Source organism: Idiotropiscis lumnitzeri, chromosome 21 (assembly GCF_059441095.1).
Source record: "Idiotropiscis lumnitzeri isolate Australia: NSW breed Sydney's pygmy pipehorse chromosome 21, RoL_Ilum_1.0, whole genome shotgun sequence".
In the NCBI taxonomy this organism is placed as follows: Eukaryota; Metazoa; Chordata; class Actinopteri; order Syngnathiformes; family Syngnathidae; genus Idiotropiscis; species Idiotropiscis lumnitzeri.
Genome location: NC_142411.1, coordinates 12,629,047 through 12,648,522, shown reverse-complemented (window position 1 = coordinate 12,648,522; position 19,476 = coordinate 12,629,047). Strand labels below are relative to the sequence as shown.

Sequence of the window (19,476 nt, the reverse complement as noted above, 5' to 3'; positions counted from 1 at the left end):
TGATCAGGTGCCCTGATGGGTGACACCATTCTCGGAGTGATGTTCAGGGCGGCGTCTTGTTCGCAGCATCTTCATTTTCATGAGGAGTAGGTCTGTCTCTTCAGCTGGAAAAAATTGTTTTGGCTGTCTGGAGCATGACTTGGGCTTTTCTTATACTGGTTTGAGACTGGGGGACGGGATAAATGACATCGTCCGGATGACCAAATATTGGCATGTGTGTGTGTGTGGGTTAGTAGAAGTAACAACCAGACAACAGCAAAAGAGTTGAAAGCAAATTCAGATGTGAAGTTTGTGAACGAGTACTGACTCGGATTGTGGCCAATTTCTGGAGAGTGAAGAAATGTGGCTGAGCCAAGCCTGAAGGATCAGGTTTCAAAGCAGCGAGAAAAGAATTTGCAGAGAAACTGAAGAGGAAAAAAAACAAAAAAAAAAACCCCACACACAACATCAGACGTGGAATGATCATTTTGCTTGTGGATGTTTGCGAAAAACTGTTTGCAAAGTGAATGAATGGTGTGATTGGGGATGCCAAATACCATTTGGTGTTTAATCCCATGTAATACAGTAGGATTATAAACAGCAGACTGTTGTGGATGCAATAGGCAAGAATTCTCCACCTGAAAAGGTTGAAGTGAGAATTACCACAACAGGAAATTTGAGTTGCTGTCCTACTGATGAGAAACCAGTTTTTAGAACACCCTAGGTGGTGACAAACTGGTCCAAATTGTCTAAAATGGGGACATTAGGTAGTAAAATAAAACCCAGGGATACGCTGCAGTGTAGAGATTGGAAGTTCAATAAGAAAAGAAAAGGAATGTGAAAAGAAAGATGAAACAGGACCAGTATTTGAGAATGACAGAGAAAGTTGTTGAAGAAGGTAAAGAAGGGGGGGGGGGGTTGCAACTGCCCCCTGTATCCTGAGTTACCCCCACCCCCACATTATCAGGTAACGCCACATAGAATGACAACTAGATCAGACAGAACTGCATCGATAAGACAAAAACCCCCCAAAAAAAGATAGATAAACCAAAAAAGCACTCACCTCAATGTGCTGCGTGTATAAGTGACAGTGTGCATTTGTGGCAGAGGCTGCACTGGCCCTACAGGGCTGCACATACATAATTATGAGAGATACTAGTTGAATTAAAGGACTTATTATTGGCCAAAGATAAAGATGGATTGTGTTGCTGTTATTACTAACATGTTATTCTTGTCTGTAGTTGTTCAGTGTTGAGAACTGTGTGTGTCGTTTTGTGGGCCCGTGTATATGTCTGTGTGTCTGTCTGTGTGTCTAAATGTCAGGGAGAGTGATAAAAGTGGTTGGAATTATGCTAAAAGGATTGATGAAGTAGAGATAAAATGGAATCAATGATTAGTAACCAACAAAAGGCTACTTATGAGTGACGAGATCTTATTGAGGAAAATAATTCCCAAATTTACAAAAGAAATTAATAAAGGAGAAGATTTGAGGAGATAAATTTATTCCAATTTGAAAATAAAATAAAATAACTTATACAACGGGATAGGCTTAAAAGAAAAGAGAGAAAAATAGCCTGATGTGCGTTTTCTGGAAAAAAAAAGCCTAAGCTGATTTAGAAAGATGAGCGAAGATAAGGAAAGACAAAGAAAGACCCCATTAAAGATAAGAGAAAGATAGGAAGAGTAAAACAAAAGAATGATGAGACATTTGTGTGATAATTTACAGAAAAAGCTTAGTGATGACACAATTTATACTTACATGATTCAACAGACAAGATATATCATTTTGATGATGGTTTTTACTTAATTGTATACTTGCGTCTCCTTCAGAAAGAGAGAAGTAGGTGTTATGAAAACTTAACAATTGAATGAAGTTTTTGGAAATGAGCATGAGAAACCTTTGCGAGAGGCAAAGAGGAGGTGTGGTCGTAAATCATGAGTAGGTTGAAGAAACAGCTTTGTGGAGAGGTCCCAAGTGAGAAGGAGGTCAGAGAGAGAGTTTAGTGATTAAAGAATGTGTCATTTGAATGAGAGAAGGAGGATAGGAATTAGATTCTGCTTTTTGGTGAATTGAAGAAATAAATATTTTATATTTCATATTCCAGTTGATGATGTTTGTATTAAGGTAGACTAGAAATGCAATGAAATGCAGAAATAGAAATGATACAGGAAAAATTTTGGCAAAGGCTAATTTTCATTAAAGCAGAGACTGTCATGATCCGCGTCGGGCATGACAGCCTTTTGTTATTGTTTTCGTCACCTCCCTGCCATGTGCTTTTGTTATTGTTTTCGTTCTCACCAGCCACGCACCTGTTCCCAGTTCATCATCACGCACCTGCTTCCCATCTGCTCCACTAAGTACCCGGACTATTTAAACCTTCCAGACCGACAACGCAGTGTCGGGTCATTACCCTGTTTGCCCCCTGTTGCCGCGTCACTACGGACTCTCACGACTCGCGCTTCATTCCCGTTATTGCTCTTGTCATCATTCCCTGTCCGCCTGGTTCGTTCCCGTCTCGTGTTTGGTCCTTGTCCTCGTCCAGTTTAGTCTCGGTTAGTTGCCTTTTGTTGTTTCTTTGTCCACGCCCCGTTGTTTGTCCCTGCTAAGCTCCGCAATAAATCTCCTTTAAGTTTCACCTACCCCTGCTTCCTCGCTTCTTGGGTCCACCTCCTCGTCGCCGCAAGGCGATATCTTGACAGAGACGAAATTAGAAACTACAAATAACATTGATGTGTACTTGTCCACTTTGAGGTAGAACTGGTTGAAGTGAAATGAGTCACAAGATTAGAAAATAGGAAATAAAATAGAATTAACATGTTCACTTTTGTGATAAGAAATTTGTGATTAGGTGAAAAGGGAAAAAGAGAATTACAGGGTTTTCAAATAAAACAACCTAATTTAAATTGGCTAACTTGTAAAATGGAAAAGAAAATTCTAAATTATGCACAAAAAAGCATGAACGTGTTGAGCAGAAGGAAAAAAAAAATAAGGAGAAAGCAGTAAGTCTTGTTATAAACATTACTTTTTCAGGACGAATTGTGATAACAACAGGATCACATGGCGAAAAAAAAAACTAACATAAAAGTGTGTGTAGAAGGAGTTCTACATCAACATGCGTTTTGCTTATTAGGCCGTGGTACACTGACAATTGGACTCTAATATCAGAATCAATAAGCAAGGGCGAATTTAAACAAAAGTCAAAAACTTTAAAAGGACGTATTGTCAGTGATAAGCGAGAAGAAAAATAGGAATAAAACTTTGCCAGACCACTTTTGTGTAAACACCTTCCTTGGGACTTTCATGACCCGCATTAAATCCCTGACCCCTCATAGATAAGGTTGGAGCCCAGTGCCTCTCGGGGCTGTAATTTATGGGTTAAGGGTGAGTCCAACAGGCTTGGGGTGAGTTTAAAACAACAGTATCATGGCCATAAAATGGGTCGTGCATGTTGGACTTTGAGAAGATACCTACAAGATTGTATTAACAAAGCCTCTTAACACTACCAAATTATTATTATAAGCCATTTGAGCAGTGATTGCAAAAAAAAAAATGCTTTTATGACCTTGTTTGGCTGCAGACACACAAGGCTCATGAAATCATTTGCATGTTAATCACAACAATTGGATTCCGTGTGTTCGAGCAGGCCTCACCGCTGCTTTAATAGTTGAGTGTGGAGATTATCTTGCTCCACAAATTAACACCGAAAGTGCCGCACAAAGTCGCGGTCCTTCTTTTGAAATGAAAAAATGACATTCCATCACACGACATTCACATTGCACGGCGACTTAATTGTAACAGGGACATTACACTGATAAGGTGCGATGCATTTCAGCCCAGCGTCATTCTGTTTTCCGCACCAGTAGAAGGCATCACACAAATTGTGGAAGCCGCTCCAAATTATCACCAAAACCATGACTTGACCTTTTTGACATTTTTTCCCTTCCTCCCGACTGGAGAAACTCAGACGTGTAAGACACAGACCAGGTGCACATTCCAGACTGGTAAGAAGTAAAAGTGTTTGAGAACCAAGGTTGCAGGAAGAAATCACACTGACTTTTATGCGATGGGAATATTTAGTAGTGTGATACCAACAGATAACTTGTAAGAGAGGAATTGTTAGGATAAGTAGGAAAAGCGTAGGCGGTTGTGAGCTAATTAAAATTTGGGGTTTCCCATCTTGTATGGTTGCAATGAGGACTGACAGTCAAGATAAATGTTCATGTGTTCTGTCGACATTGGGCAAACGGGCGCTTTAAAAATCACAAAAGATAAAAGAAAAGTTGTGCATAAAGCACGTCTAAATAAGTATTTGTAAATGCAAAATTCTCTGAACAGAAAATGACACGATTACAATTGAATACTGCCTCGCTGACAATGCAGCAAGGCTGGAGCCCAAGCCATGACCCCAAGGTCGGCACAGCACAAGAGGGGTAATGAACACACACACACGCAGTAAACCAACTTGACAAGTTGATCTCAAGCCAGGGAAAAAGGCACCACTAAATGAACGTGCACATTGGGTGAACAAAGGTGCAAACATTGCTGAGGACAAGATCAGATCAGCAAATTGGCAGATGACAAATCCTGGCTGCCTAATTCATTGATTGGAAAAGTAACAAGAGTGAATGACACACGAGCAGATGTCGTATGTCAACAGGGGGAAGTATGATATGAAATTGTTCCCACATACAGACTTTTCAACAAAAAACTTTTTTTTAGACAGTGTTATTTGTTTGGGTTGCAATATTGTTTGGTTATAATTAATATGTTTTCAAAATGGATTAAGTTGTTTCCATCAACACATGCTGATGCTAAAACAATTGGAAAAAGTGTTGTGTAATCAAATTATCCTGACATTTGGTATTTCAAGAAGTGATTTGAAGTGAAAATGATGCATTTTGTGAATGATGTTGTAACAAGTGGGACAGTTGTTGCAAAATTGACTCAAAGCGTCATTGTGCATACAGTCTGCAGGTCTTGTGGCACGCACGAACGGAACTGTTACAATGAGAGAAAAAAAAAAAAGAGACAATGGCCAGACTGTGTTTCAATCACAGCAATGAGGATAGTGCCAGCCGAAGGAAGGACACTATCCCCAATCGACTCTCAGGTTCATCAGAACCACCAGCGACTGGCACATCGGTCCCAGTCCACATGGGAAACATGTTTTGACCAAACAAAGACACAATTACTGGTCAAGTGTGTTCTGATCCACAGAGAAATCACGTCCGTGTGGGAGACCAACTCTTCTTCAAGGTGCTGAAACGACTTCGTTGGGACAAGTGAATGCTGAGATGGCCCTCGCCAGATGATGGCAGTGACCCCGACGGCAGCAAAGGTCGCGGGGCGTGGCAGCTGGATCCACCAGTTGCAGTACAAGCTTCTCCGGTTTCCAGCTAAAGGCCTAGCAACGCGAATCCCTCGAACAGGAGCCCACCTGAGTCACAATCTCGGACCACACGCACATCAGAACCACACAACCAGCCACAGATACGAATGTTGAAGCCACAGAATAAAAAGATTAGATTTGGTTTGGAAATTAATGACGTACATAAAGAAATTTTAGCCTTGATTGGAGAACATAACTGCATTTAAAGTTTTAATAAAAACGAAACAATTATTGATGTTATAACCACTATGAAGAATTTGGAAGACACAATATATCGGGATAATTATGGTTTTCATTTTTGTTATGTGTAGAATTAGAATTAGAATTAGAAATCCCTTTAGGCTGACGGCTTGGTGCGAGGACAACAGACTGCAACTCAACACTGCAAAAAGAAAGGAGATCGTCGTCGACTTCAGGAGGAACACGACGGTACCGCCCCCCCCTCTGCATCGAAGGCGTGTGTGTGGAGAGGGTCCACACGTTCAAGTTCCTGGGAGTACAGATCTCCGATGACCTTTCTTGGACTCACAACACCACAGCAGTGGTAAAGAAGGTCCACCAGCGTCTGCACTTCCTGAGAGTCCTCAGGAAATTCAACCTGGACAGGAAGCTGCTGCTGGCCTTCTACCACTCGTCCATCGAGAGCCTGTTGACGTACTGTGTCTCCACCTGGTACAGCGGCTGCACTGAGGCGGACAGAGTGAGGCTCCAGAGGACAGTCAAAACAGCGCAAAGGATTATTGGCGGCCTCTCCCCTCACTGTCGGACATCTACACAGCCCGGTGCCTCAGCAGGGCTCTCAACATCGTCAAAGACAATACCCACCCAAACTCCCACCTGTTCGACCTGATGCCCTCTGGCAGGCGCTACAGATGCATCAAATCGAGGACCAATAGACTGAGAAACAGTTTCTTCCCGAGAGCCATCTCTATTCTGAACTCTCACACACACACACGAGACCACCCCTACCTTGCAGAACAGCATCGTGATGTGTTTTTATATACCCTTCAGTATTATTTTCCATTGCACTCTCTTATTTATCTAATTTATATATTTGTCTGTATTATTGTTGTATTGCACTGGAGAGGGGAGCTCTCTAATCTCGTTGCACTCTTGAGTACAATGACAATAGCCTGTTCATGTTGCATTATTTTTATGACAAAGATGATGATTAACCGCATGTTTGTTGCCCAAAAGTAACAATACAACCTGATTGATGTTGAGTATGACAAACTCGAACTGGACAATGACGAACTCGAACTGGACACTGAAACGTAAAAACACATGGACTTGTTGGCCCTGCCCCACACGTGCACACACATACACCACACACGAAGATCCGGGAGGTAAGGACGGCTGTCCTCTCCTACAACGAGGCAAGGGCCTCCACCAAGTCACCCCAGGGACAAGCTCTGCGTGGAGACAGTTTTGTTATTTTTCACTAGGCACATTGAAATGTATTTTTATGTTTTATTCCCTGATGGTCATCAAATGATGAAGATCTTGTTCCACGCCGGAAGGGAGCAGGGGAATTTTGTCCCTATTGAGGGTTTTCGCCCCTCCACGGATGACCACACTGTTGTATGATTTCATAATGATGATCTGTCACAAAGCCGTAAGGACATGATTTTAAATCCACAACAGGGGGGAATGTGAGGATATGTCATCAATTTTGTGTATTTATAATCATGTTTTATACACGATTTGTATCAGTAATAATTGTATACACAAAGACACTCATTTTATTGCTTTAGCACACACACGCACAGCTGGAACACATGCACACACATTAGAGCTTTGTTTTAGTTTCGAATTCCTCAGCCTCAGGCTGAAGTCTTAAACTGACCACTGTGATTGATTGCTTCCTGCCTGCCTGCTAGAATTTCAGAAGACAGACCTCCTTTGTCTGCCAAGGTTGTTAATAAAAGACCTAGCAAGGTGTGAGGAAAGCCAGAAGTTGCAAAAGGCTTGAACATAGCAAGTTGCTCTGCCTGCCTGGCCCCTCTCTCCTTCGCGAAGGATCAAAAGACAAAACTCTAACTGGTATTCTCTGGTTCTCTGTAAAGTTCAGTCTAAAGAAGACGTCAAGGCATTTTAAACCTGACAGATGACCATGAACCTTTAAAGAAGATGAACAGTTCTTGGAGTTGGCCAAAATATCATCCAAACTGGTCTATGGCCATTACAGTATTGGACTGCCATTCAGAACAAGCCAAATCCACATGCCTGACAATAGACCAAACAGCGCACATTGAACTTGATGAAACGGTTCAAGAAGGATCCTGTTTTTCAGTCAAACTACACCAACTTCATGTCTGATATGTTATCTAAAGGCTATGCTGAGAAGGTACCAGATGAGGTGCTGGAGCGTGATGATGGCAAGAAATTCTACTGACCACATCACGGAGTCGTGCATCCACAGAAAAGGAAACTACGGGTCGTCTTTGACTGTGGAGCAACGTATAAAGGAGTGTCACTAAATTCACAACTTCTGCAAGGACCTGATTTGACCAGTCCACTGGAGTCTTGACCAGATTCCGGAAAGAGTCTGTCGTCAGACATAGAAGCAATGTTTCACCAAGTGACAGTGCCAAGAGAGGATCGCGACATGTTACGGTTTTTATGGAGGCCTGAAGGAAACTGTAAACAGAACATGACAGAATACAGGATGACATTTATTTGGGCTAACTTCATCTCCAAGTTACTCGAACTATTCCCTGCGTAGATGTGCAGAGGACAACCGAGAACAGTTCAGCTCTCGTGCAGTGGACATTCTTCTAAACAATTTTTATGTGGACGACTGTCTTGCCTCTGCAGCATCAGAAGAGGATGCAATTAGTCTTCATCACGAGCTTCGAGCGATCTGTGCAAGAGGAGGCTTTCGACTTAACAAGTGGATAAGCAACAGCAGCCATGTTTTGGCCGCAATACCTGAAGCAGACAGAGCCAAGAGATGATGAATTTGGACATGGATCATGACAGTCTTCCTGTGGAAAGGGTGTTGGGAGTGCAATGGTGCATGCAATTCAATTCAAGATCAACTTAAAGAACCAACCCTGCACAAGAAAAGGAATTTTGTCAAGTGTCAGGTCGATCTATGACCCTCTCGGATTGGTGGCTCCAGTAGCCTTGACAGCCAAGAAGATCCTGCAAGATCTGTGTCGAGAAAAGATTGGTTGGGATGATGCAGTACCATACAGCATCATACAAAAATGGATGAGCTGGATCAGAGATCTTCATCAACTGGAGGACTTCAAAGTTGACCGATGTTTCAAGCCCATCAACTTTGAAAGAGGAAAAGCTGCTCAGCTACACCATTTTTCCGATGCATGTGAGGATGGATATGGAACTGTCAGCTACCTATTGCTACATGACGATCGTGACCAGGCACATTGTGCATTCGTCATGAGGAAAGCGAGAGTGGCTCCGTTAAGGCCATCTACTATCCCTCATATGGAGTTGACCGCTGCAACAATGGCAAGCAGGATGGACACAGTATTGAGGAAGGAGCTGCAAATGGAGTTAGCAGACTCAATTTTCTGGACGGATAGCACTTCCATGCTAAAATACATAAACAACAAAACCTCACGATTTAAAACTTTCGTGGTGAACAGAATTTCCCAGATTGCCAAGGTGTCACAAGCACAGCAATGGAGACGCATCAACTCGGCTGAAAATCCAGCAGACGTGGCCTCTCGAGGTCTGACGGTCAAGACTTTTCTGAAGAAGGAGATCTGGCCAGCTGGACCTCCATTTCTTCGGCAGCCACAAAAGCAATAGCCTCAGAATCCAGACGGACTGGAGGAAATCTCGCCCAAAGATTGTGAAGTCAAGAACATAAGTGTAAACGCTGTTCAGACAGCAGAGGGAGTGGATGCAACCACCCGCTTGATCCACCATTTCTCAACCTGGACCCGTTTGAAGAGAGCTGCAGCATGGATGCTCCAATTCAAAGGATGGCTTCAAAGCAAGAATAATAAAAATGTGAGTCATTGTGAAGAATATTATAGGAGCAATCATGTTATCAAATGTAATCAGGAATAAACCTAATATCACACACAGTCAAATATCACAACACTCTAATATCACACAAAGTCTAAACATCACTCAACATTACAAAAGAATAAAGACTCACACCACACAACACTATATTATGAGATATTGTTGCTAATTTCGGTTCATTCATTAACCAACAAATCTGGGAACCAAACAACACAGCCACCTGCACCTAGGTTGAGGCAACCACTCAGGTCGGGGCAACCGAACAAACTCCACTCTAAATAAACATGAAAGGAGACAGATGTGGACCGGACAAACACCAGCTAGACCAAAGATAAACATGCCCTTGAGAATTCATGTACCTTTGAAACGATTGTGTAAGTCTGTATTGATTTCTGTATTAATTGTAATGTGTCGGCACATGTCGACGTGACTTATGATTCTCAATAAAAGGCCCGGGGAGAATTGGAGGTTCAGAGATCAGACCTGTTCACTGGGGTTTCATCTCTCCTGGCCAGAAACTTGCTGTCTGCGGTCCGTGTCCGAATTCCTACTTGCCGAGGAGGGAGTCGCTCCTCCACACTGGGGCGATTCTCCCTTGACAGTCATCAGCGTTACAGTCAGAAATCCAGTGGACTTGGAGTGGAAGAACTGGCTCAAACTGAAATGCAGATCATCCGCTTTTGCCTGAAGAAGCGATTTGCAGAGGAAATCTCCTGAAAAAAGGGACAAATGTCAAGAGGTATAGTTACATTCATGAACTCAATCCCATTTTGGAGAATGATGTATTGCGAGTTGGAGGGCGTCTCAGTCGTACAGCGATGCCAGACGAAGAGAAGCATCCGCTTATGCTCGCCAAGGATTTCCACATCTTCAATCTCATTCTCAGACATGTACATCAGGAGACAAGACATGGTGGCCGGAACTACATGTTATCTAAATTATACCAAAAATACTGGATTCCTGGCGCCACAGTGTCAATCAGAAAGATTCTGTCAAAGTGTGTTATTTGCCGATGTTTGAGCGCTACTCCTGGGCAACAACTGATGGCTGATTTACCCTTGGACAGAGTTTCACCTGACGAACCACCCTTCACGTATGTTGGAGTTGACTACTTTGGACCCTTTGGAGTGAAGCGTGGCAGGAGTGTGATGAAGCATTACGGGGTGATTTTCACATGCTTATCCATGAGAGCAGTTCACCTTGAGGTGGCATCCTTACCCAACACAGACTCTTTTATCAATGCCCTGCGTCGTTTTATAGCCAGGCGTGGACAAGTAAAACAGCTAATATCAGACAACGAAACCAATTTTGTTGGAGCTCAACATGAATTGAAGGAAGCCATTGATTGCTGGAATCAGGAGCAGATTCACAATGTATTGCTCCAGAAAGGAATATACTGGATTTTTAATCCCTCTGCTGGTTCGCACCACGGTGGTATAAGAGAGAGAATGATCAAGTCAGTGCGAAAGTCCCTTCATTCAATCATGATCTTGCAGTCTTCAAATGCTCCAACTTAGACTAAAGGCCATGTGCTAGTAACCTCTGGTCTTATTGATATTTTTCTCTCTTTGACTCACTTGTATAGCACACAACTTTGTGAAATTATCGTCATTGTTACAGTGTGATGGTGCTACTGTATTTTGGTGATATTGAATTGAGTATGGTAATGAAGGTAATTATTGGGGTACTTTTCTGTACACAATAATGAGCCATCATAGGTGTTCATTTTGATTGTATATTATTATATTGTTTTATAATTTATGCGCCTGGTTATATTCATTTGCTTATTGTTTATTTGTTAATTTGGGTTCCTAACTGGTATGTGTGGGTGTGGTTTTGGGGGATCGCACTAACATAGCTGGGGGGAAGAACCGACACAGGTGGACAGATTGAGAGAGGGTTAGCTAGCTCAAGGAACATTTTCTGTTGACCGTTGTTGTCATCATTGTTATATGCTCAGTGCCACAGTTTAGTATTGTTTATTTGGAATTAGAAGGAATTAAACGCTTTAAACTTTACTTCCAGTGGATCTGAATTTGTTCAACGTGTCACAGAACAACGAGTCTTCTAAGTCTCTCGGAGGCTATTATTTGTTTGAAAGAAATAGCTCCCAGAAGCGTGTATGAGAACGTTTCACCTATGTGTATGAGCGCATTTCAGTAGCGTGTATGAGCGCATTTCACTAGCATGTATGAGCGAAATTTTCACCTTATGTGTATGAGAGCATCACCTATGTGTATGTCATGTAATTGTGCGAAATTTGTGTTTGCGACTGTGTTGCACCTTTACGGTAACTGAGTGTCACAATAGTCTCGCGGGGGTCTCGCGAGGTTGCTCATGCGAGTGAGTAGAGTTGTTCGGCTGGTATCGCCATTAAGATAAGATGCCCTTTATCAGTCCCACAATGGGGAAATTTGAGGTGTTACAGCAGCAAAGATATAGATCACACAGAGTCGGCGGCGTAATGTAGCCGTTAATGTATAACATTAGCAGCAGACATTCATAAAAAGCATGCAAATATACACAGTATAAACGTATCTAGTGTAAGGAAACACTCCTAATGCCTGTCTATTATACAGAGGGGGAAACGCTGTAATGATAAAAACTACTGAATGATTGAAAACACTGCAATGATAAAAATATTGCAATGATAAAAGTACTGTAATGGTAAGAGTACTGAAATGATAGAAAAGTACTGCAATGATAGAAAATACTGCAATGATAAAAGTACTGTAATGGTAAAAAGTACTGCAATGATAAAATATACTGCAATGGTAAAAGTACTGTAATAGTAAAAGTACCGCAATGATAGGAAATACTGCAATGATAAAAATACTGTAATAGTGAACGTCCTGCAATGGTAGAAATACTGCAGTGAGAAAAGTACTGTAATAAGAATACTGTAATGGTAAACAAAAGACATCATTGGTCAATATTTAAGTACACCATTGGCTGAAAGTACAGTAGTAGTGTATATTGCATCCTAGGACTGCACAATTGCACTAATGCCCTCCCGTTTGTAGGCCTGACCCAATGTTCTTGTTAAAAAGTCTGACAGCAGTCGGGAGGAAGGAGCGGCGAAATCACTCTTTGGTACAGCGAGGGTGTAACAGTCTATCACTGAAGGAGCTGTGGAGTGTTCTCAGAGTGTCATTGAGTGGGTGGGCTGGGTTGTCCAGCATTGATGACAGTTTTGCCGTCATCCTCCTGCCCCCCACTGAGTCCACAGAGTCCAGGGAGCAGCCCAGGACAGAGCTGGCCCTCCTCACTAGTTTGTCCAGTCTCTTTTTGTCCCGGCCCGAGATGCCTCCTGCCCAGGAGACCACTCCATAGAAGATGACTGATGAAACCACAGAGTCATAGAAGTTCCTGAGGAGTGTTCCCCGAACGCCAAAGGACCTCAGCCTCCTGAGTGGGAAGAGTCTGCTCTGACCCTTCCTATAGAGAGCGTCTGTGTTGTCGCTCCAGTACAGTTTATTGTTCAGATGAACACCCAGGTACTCGTAAGTTGAGACCCTCTCAACGTCTATTACCTGGATATTCGCTAGTGCAGGTGGAGAGTGCCGACGCTTGCGGAAATCCACCACCAGCTCTTTGGATTTCCCAGCGTTGATTTGGAGGTGGTTCTGCTGACACCAGTCCACGAACCCCTGCGTAACCCCGCTGTACTCCCGATCGTCACCGTCAGTGATGAGGCCGACAATCGCAGATTCATCAGAGAACTTCTGCAGGTGACAGGTTGTGGAATTGTATTTGTAGTCCGAGGTGTAGAGGGTGAACAGGAAGGGAGCCAGAACAGTTCCCTGCGGCACTCCCGTGCTGCAGAGGAGCACGTCAGACACACAGTCCTTTGTCCTCACGTACTGTGAGGTAGTCGTGGATCCATGTGATGAGGTGGTGGGCCACTCCCGCCTGCTCCAGCTCGTCTCCCAATAAGGCGGGCTGGATGGTGTTGAAACCACTTGAGAAATCAAAGAACATGATCCTCACCGTGCCCCCCGCCTTCTCCAGGTGGGAGAGTGAAGTGTGGAGCAGGTAGATGATGGCATCATCCACACTGATGCCAGGCTGGTATGCGAACTGGAGTGGGTCCATTGAGGAGCTGACCAGGGGGCGCAGATGGACAAGGACCAGTCTCTCCAGGGTCTTCATCAGATTAGACGTCAGCGCCACTGGTCTGAAGTTGTTGAGCTCCTTCGGATGAGGTGTCTTTGGAACCGGAACCAGGCAGGATGTTTTCCACAGCTGGGGGACTCTGCCCATCTTCAGGCTCAGGTTGAACATGTGCTGGATGATTCCACACAGCTGGTCTGCGCAGGATTTGAGGAGCTGAGAGCTAATCCCATCTGGGCCTGCTGCCTTCCTCGCCTTCATTTTCCTCAGATGGTTCGTCACCTGAGATGTTGTGAGGAACAAGGCTGAGCAGGAGGAAGTGATGGTTGTCTGATGAGGCTGGGAACTGGAGCCTGTGGAGAGAGAGAGGGGAGAGAGAGGGGGAGAGAGGGTCTCGTTCGCAGTGGCAGGAGGGGTTGGTGGGGGCTGCAGCAGGGGAGCCTGAGCGGGGTCAGGCATTTGATCAAACCTATTGGAAAATAGGTTCAACTCATTTGCCCACTGAAGCCCCCCCCCCCTCTGGGTCTTATCTGGTTGTCCGTGGCCTGAGATGGTCTTCAGGCCCCTCCAGACATCCCTGGCATTGTTCCGCTGCAGTTGTTCCTCCATCCGCATCCTGTAGGACTTTTTCCCCTCTCGGATCCTCCTTCTCAGCTGACGCTGCACTCTCTTCAGCTCGTCCTTGTCGCCTGACACAAAAGCCCTCTTTTTCTCCATCAGGAGAGCTTTAATGTCCGGTGTGATCCAGGGTTTGTTGTTGGAGAAACATCTTACAGTCCTGGTGGGAATGGTGTTCTCCATGCACAAGTTAATATAGTCTGTAATTGTGTCTGTTAGACCATTAATGTCCTCACCGTGATCTTCGCTGAATACCTCCCACACAGTTGTGTTGAAACAGTCCTTTAAGGCCTCCTCGGCTTCTCCGGACCATCGCTGAACTGTGCGTGTCACAGCTGGCTGCCTGCGGACCAGAGGTTTGGACACAGGCAGGAGAGCAACCAAGTTGTGGTCAGCGTTGCCCAGCAGGGGGAGGGGCAGTGATGTGTACGCCTCCTTGGTGTTGGCATAGAAAAGGTCCAATATTTTATTGTCTCTGGTGTGGCAGGTTACATATTGTGTGAATGAAGGCAGAGAGGAGGAAGGAGAAGCATGATTGAAGTCACCAGAGATAAGGAGCAAGGCATTTGGGTGCTGTGTTTGTAGCCTGCTCACAGCTGCAGTCAGTACGTCACAGGCTGTCTCACTGTTAGCAGAGGGTGACACGTACGCTGCCACCGCGATCACATGACTGAACTCTCGCGGTAAATAGAACGGACGCATACTAACAGCTATCAGCTCAATGTCCCGACTGCAAAGTTGATCCTTAACAGTTATGTGCCCAGGGTGACACCATCTATCATTAACAAACACAGCCAGCCCTCCCCCTTTCCTCTTACCGCTCTCCAGTGTCCTGTCCGCGCGTAGTATTTGGAAACCGTCCAATTTCACGACGGCGTCCGGCGTTAGCTCTGTTAGCCACGACTCCGTGAACACCAGCAAGCTAGCCTCCCGGACAATCCTCTCGTGCCGGCTTAGCGCTGTTAGCTCGTCCATTTTATTGGGGAGGGATCTAACATTCCCCATAATAACGGACGGGAGGACGGGGTGGTATCGTCTCCTCCTTGCCTGGCGTTTAGCCCCCGCACGACATCCCCGTCTCTTCCTCCACAGCTCGCGGGGGATATCGGGTCTCGCTCCAGGAGCCGACGCGGGGTTAGCATGGAGTGCTGATCTCTTGAGTACACGATCGATCCGTAGCTCCGAGTTTCGTCTCCGGACACGATCGCGCAAAAAACAGCCCCCAACAGCAGTAAAACCACCGCATGTCCATTGCTGAGATGAGGTAAAAATAAAATAAAACAGGGTCAAAGGGAAAAAACACACGAAAAAGGCTCAATAGTGAGCCACGCTGCTGAAAACAGGCAGCCACTCGCGCGGCGCCAGAACCGGAAATTTAAAAGACGTGTTATAAGACAAGAGCCTCTTTGTCATCATTTACATGGTGTCAGAAGTAAATTCGATGCAATAATGGCCAGGTTTAATCCCCGGACGAGTTTCCCCTTTGATAAGCCTGGAGAGTGGCCGGACTGGAAGCAACGATTTGTGAGATTTAGGACCGCTACGAAACTTGACAGAGAAGAGGGTGCGGTGCAGGTGAGCAGCCTGATATACGCCATGGGTAGTGAGTCCGAGAACATCTACAAGTCGTTTAGATTTGCCGAAGATGGACACAGAAATGACTTTGAACGAGTGCCCGGCAAATTCGACGACTATTTTGAGCCACGACGGAATATGATACATGAACGCATGCTTCCACCAGCGCGCACAGCGGCCGGGCGAGAAGGCGGAGACTTTCATTTGGGCCTTGTACGAAATCTCCGAACATTGTGACTTTGGCGCGACACGAGAGGAGAACATTCGCGACAGGATCGTCGTGGGAATATTGGACAAAGAAGTTTCACGTAAACTGCAGCTGACGAACGACCTAACACTGGCGCTGACTATTGAGATGGTCAGGCAGTGTGAAGAGGTGACGCCCCAAATTAGCATGCAAGGAGAAGCAGCTGGGATGGTACATGAGGTGACCAACAAATTTAAAAAGCGCACCAAGCAACACTTCAAGCAAAGGGAGGGCTGTAATGGACAATGTGGAAAATGTGGAAAAGCCAAGCATAATAAGGATGAAGTGTGTCCTGCTAAGAAATCCAAATGCAACTCGTGCAACAAAGTGGGACATTTGGAGCAGACTGTGTAGGAATAAAAAAACGGTGAGTGAAGTCACAGAGCAAGCGGAGCAACAGCAACCGTATTTCCTTGGGTCAGTGAGAAAAGCAAGTGGGTCTTCAAAGCAATGGGCCGTGAAGTTGTTGCTGGGTTCTACCCCCAGCAGAATTTAAAATTGACACAAGGGCAGATGTGAATGTCATCTGCGAACAGACCTATAACTCGCTCATCCCCAAAACAGAACTGCAGCCTGCTGACATTCCACTTGATAGCCCAGGTGGTGAATTGCAGTGCTTAGGTCAGATTCAAAGCACAGTTACCTATTAAGGCAAAACCCACCCTCTCGCAGTTTGTTATCCGTGGTCGCACGGTGAATAACCTCCTCAGCCAGCCAATGTCTGTGAAAATGAACCTGGTGAGGAGAGTAGATGAGATGGTGACCAACAGAGGCCACATACAAGCATACGGTGAACGTGGGACTTTAAAGACTGAACCGGTGCGAATACAATTAAAAGACAATGTTCAACCATATGCTGTACACAAAGCGCGACGTGTTCCTCTGCCCATGCTGCAAAAGGTGAAAGAAGAGTTACAGAGAATGGAGCAAAATGGCATAATAGAAAGGATTACACAGCCCACTGACTGGTGTGCACCTATGGTGCCAGTCCTGAAGAAAAGCACAGGAAAAACCGCATCTGTGTCGACCTCAAAAGGCTGAATTAGGCTGTTAAACGAGAACGATACATTTTGCCCACAGCTGATGACATCATAGCGAAACTCAGCAGAGCTGCAGTCTTTTCTTCCTTGGATGCAGCCAGCGGGTTCTTCCAGATACCTCTCCATCCAGACTGCTGTAAGTGCACCAGTGATCTTCCAGTGGAAGATGATGGAGACTCTACAGGGCCTTGAAGGGGTTGAGGTCTTCATGGATGACATCCTGGTGTACGGGGCTACCGAGAAGGAGAATGACGACAACTTGGAGAAGGTAATCCAATGCATCGAGTCTTCTGGCCTGAAGCTCACCAAAGATAAGCGTTCAATTAAACAGAGCCAGCTGCGATTCCTTGGACACCTCATCAACAGGTCTGGCATCCGGCCAGACCCAGAGAAGATGAAGGCTATACGACAGTTGACGCCACCAGCTGATTTGAAAACCATAAATAAACTAAAGAAAGAGACATGCATTAAAAGCAGAAGTTTCTAGTCCAAATATTTGAACAGCAAGCTCTTAGGTCCAGATGATAAAATATATTTTCAATAAAGGTAAACTAGGCCGATTGAATACTCTAAATTGCCCCTAGGTATGATTGTGAGAGCGGATGGTTGTTCGTCTCTGTGTGCCCTGGCTGGCAACCAGTTCAGGGTGTCCCCCGCCTACTGCCCGAAGATAGCTGGGATAGGCTCCAGCACCCCCGCGACCCTAGTGAGGAGAAGCGGTACAGAAGATGGATGGATGGATGGATATTTTTAAAATTTGCTCCTGGCTATTTGTCTGGTTACCTCACAGAAAGCACAAAAAGTTAACTGTTGTCTTTTTATTAATTACATTGAAAAGGTAACATTGACGAAATCATAGCAACAGTTATAAGTCAAGATCTCCTTCATGAAAGGTGACTGAGGTATAGTGAGAAAAACTAAATATTTTCCTCTATTTATTATCCTTATATTAATGTGTAAGTTTTGTTAATAAATGAGTGAAATTTACATTGTGTGGATGAGTGTATTTATATCACATTGCAGTTTACGAGCAGAAATACAGTGTAAATCAACCGGTGATGTTCAATGTCATTGAGTACTTTAAGGAAGAGAACAAGAAATTTGATAGGACAACACAAATGGAGATACGTTTGCAAACACCAATGACATGGAGTAATCTACAGAAACACGGCTTAATTTTCTATGCCCCATTTAGTTTATAACAACTACTGGTACATTATTTTTGATGACCTCAAACAATATGGCTATGGATTGATTCACACTGGTTTTAGCCTTTTAATGGGTACTGAATAAATTGGAAAATTGATCTTGAAAGTCATAAAAAGTGCTTTAATTAGGACATGTAATAGGTGTACGAACCATGAAGTGTGTATACGTACCTTACATACCTCACCAATGACAACGTAGGAAACCAACCCACTATAACATATGTTCTCAGTACTACCAGAATAATCTGACTTGACGTCATTTACAACACGCCAGAGCATCAAATTTAAAACAATAACGCAATGCTTATAACCCCAGCCAATATATCTTACCATTCTTTCAGTCTTGATGAGTCTAGCCTCCACTCCATGTCCGGTGTTCTGCCAAAATGTCCTATAGAATCGTCCTACCGGATGTTGATTTGACAGCTGCACAATATTTTCGGTCTCCTGAGCATTTGACTCGTACATGAATGGTCCAATGAAAATAAATCGAAGAAGCTCATCTTCCTCCAAATCTTCAAATACTTGGTTCACCTCAGAAACGTTTGAAATTTTGCTTTGTGGGTCAATTTTTCTTCTTAATACAATTTCTGTGTTGAATTCTGCCATAGTTGCCTTGTGTGGGATGAACAGGAATTTTTGCCCGTTTATGAAACATAGTGCAAGCCCACTTAAAAGGCGCTATATTTTTATTTATTTCTATTTTGGTAATATTACATGTTGTCGAATTTGTGTTGGGCATTTAAGAAGTGCTGCAAAGTTAATAGTTTGAGTCAGAAGATACTTAGAAACCCATTCAGGCAGGTGAAGTTAGCTCAAGGGGTCCTAGTCAGAAAATGCCTTCATTGAAACTGGCGTGGTCATGTCGTATCTCGTCTGTTGCAGGTGAGCGGAAATTAATTACTAAAGGGATTAATGTAAATTTATCTACTTTTTTTGTCGTCCTTTGTTGTTTATGGTAGTCAGAAAATGCCTTCAGTGAAACTGGCATGGTCATGTCGTATCTTGTCTGTTGCAGTGCATTGTGGATTGATTTAAGAGGAAGCAAAATTTCACTCTCTCAATTGTCTTCATCCAACCCCTCGTGCTACACTTGGAATGACGTCACACATTCAGGTTTGTCGCTCGGCAGAATTTCACATTGGGAAAACAATTATTTTGTCAAAAATACCCAAGATAAATATTTTTTCATGCTTTATTATTGTATTACGTGCAATTACTTGTGACACAAAAAGATTTCATTGGGCATTTCCGAACTTACTGCACACTAGGTCTTTAAGGGCGCTAATAAAGGACTTGAAGGG

General features: G+C 44.1%; 1 protein-coding gene across 1 annotated transcript in view; it reads right to left on the bottom strand.

Moving 5' to 3' along the window:
- Positions 1 to 1,028: 1,028 nt before the first annotated feature.
- ube2j1 (ubiquitin-conjugating enzyme E2, J1) overlaps positions 1,029 to 19,476 on the bottom strand; it is an 89,838-nt gene continuing 71,390 nt past the window's right edge. The window contains exon 8 of the mRNA XM_088285452.1: positions 1,029 to 10,084. Within this exon, the coding sequence (XP_088141578.1) occupies positions 10,025 to 10,084 (60 nt within the window). The 3' untranslated portion in view covers positions 1,029 to 10,024. The remainder of the gene's footprint in view (positions 10,085 to 19,476) is intronic.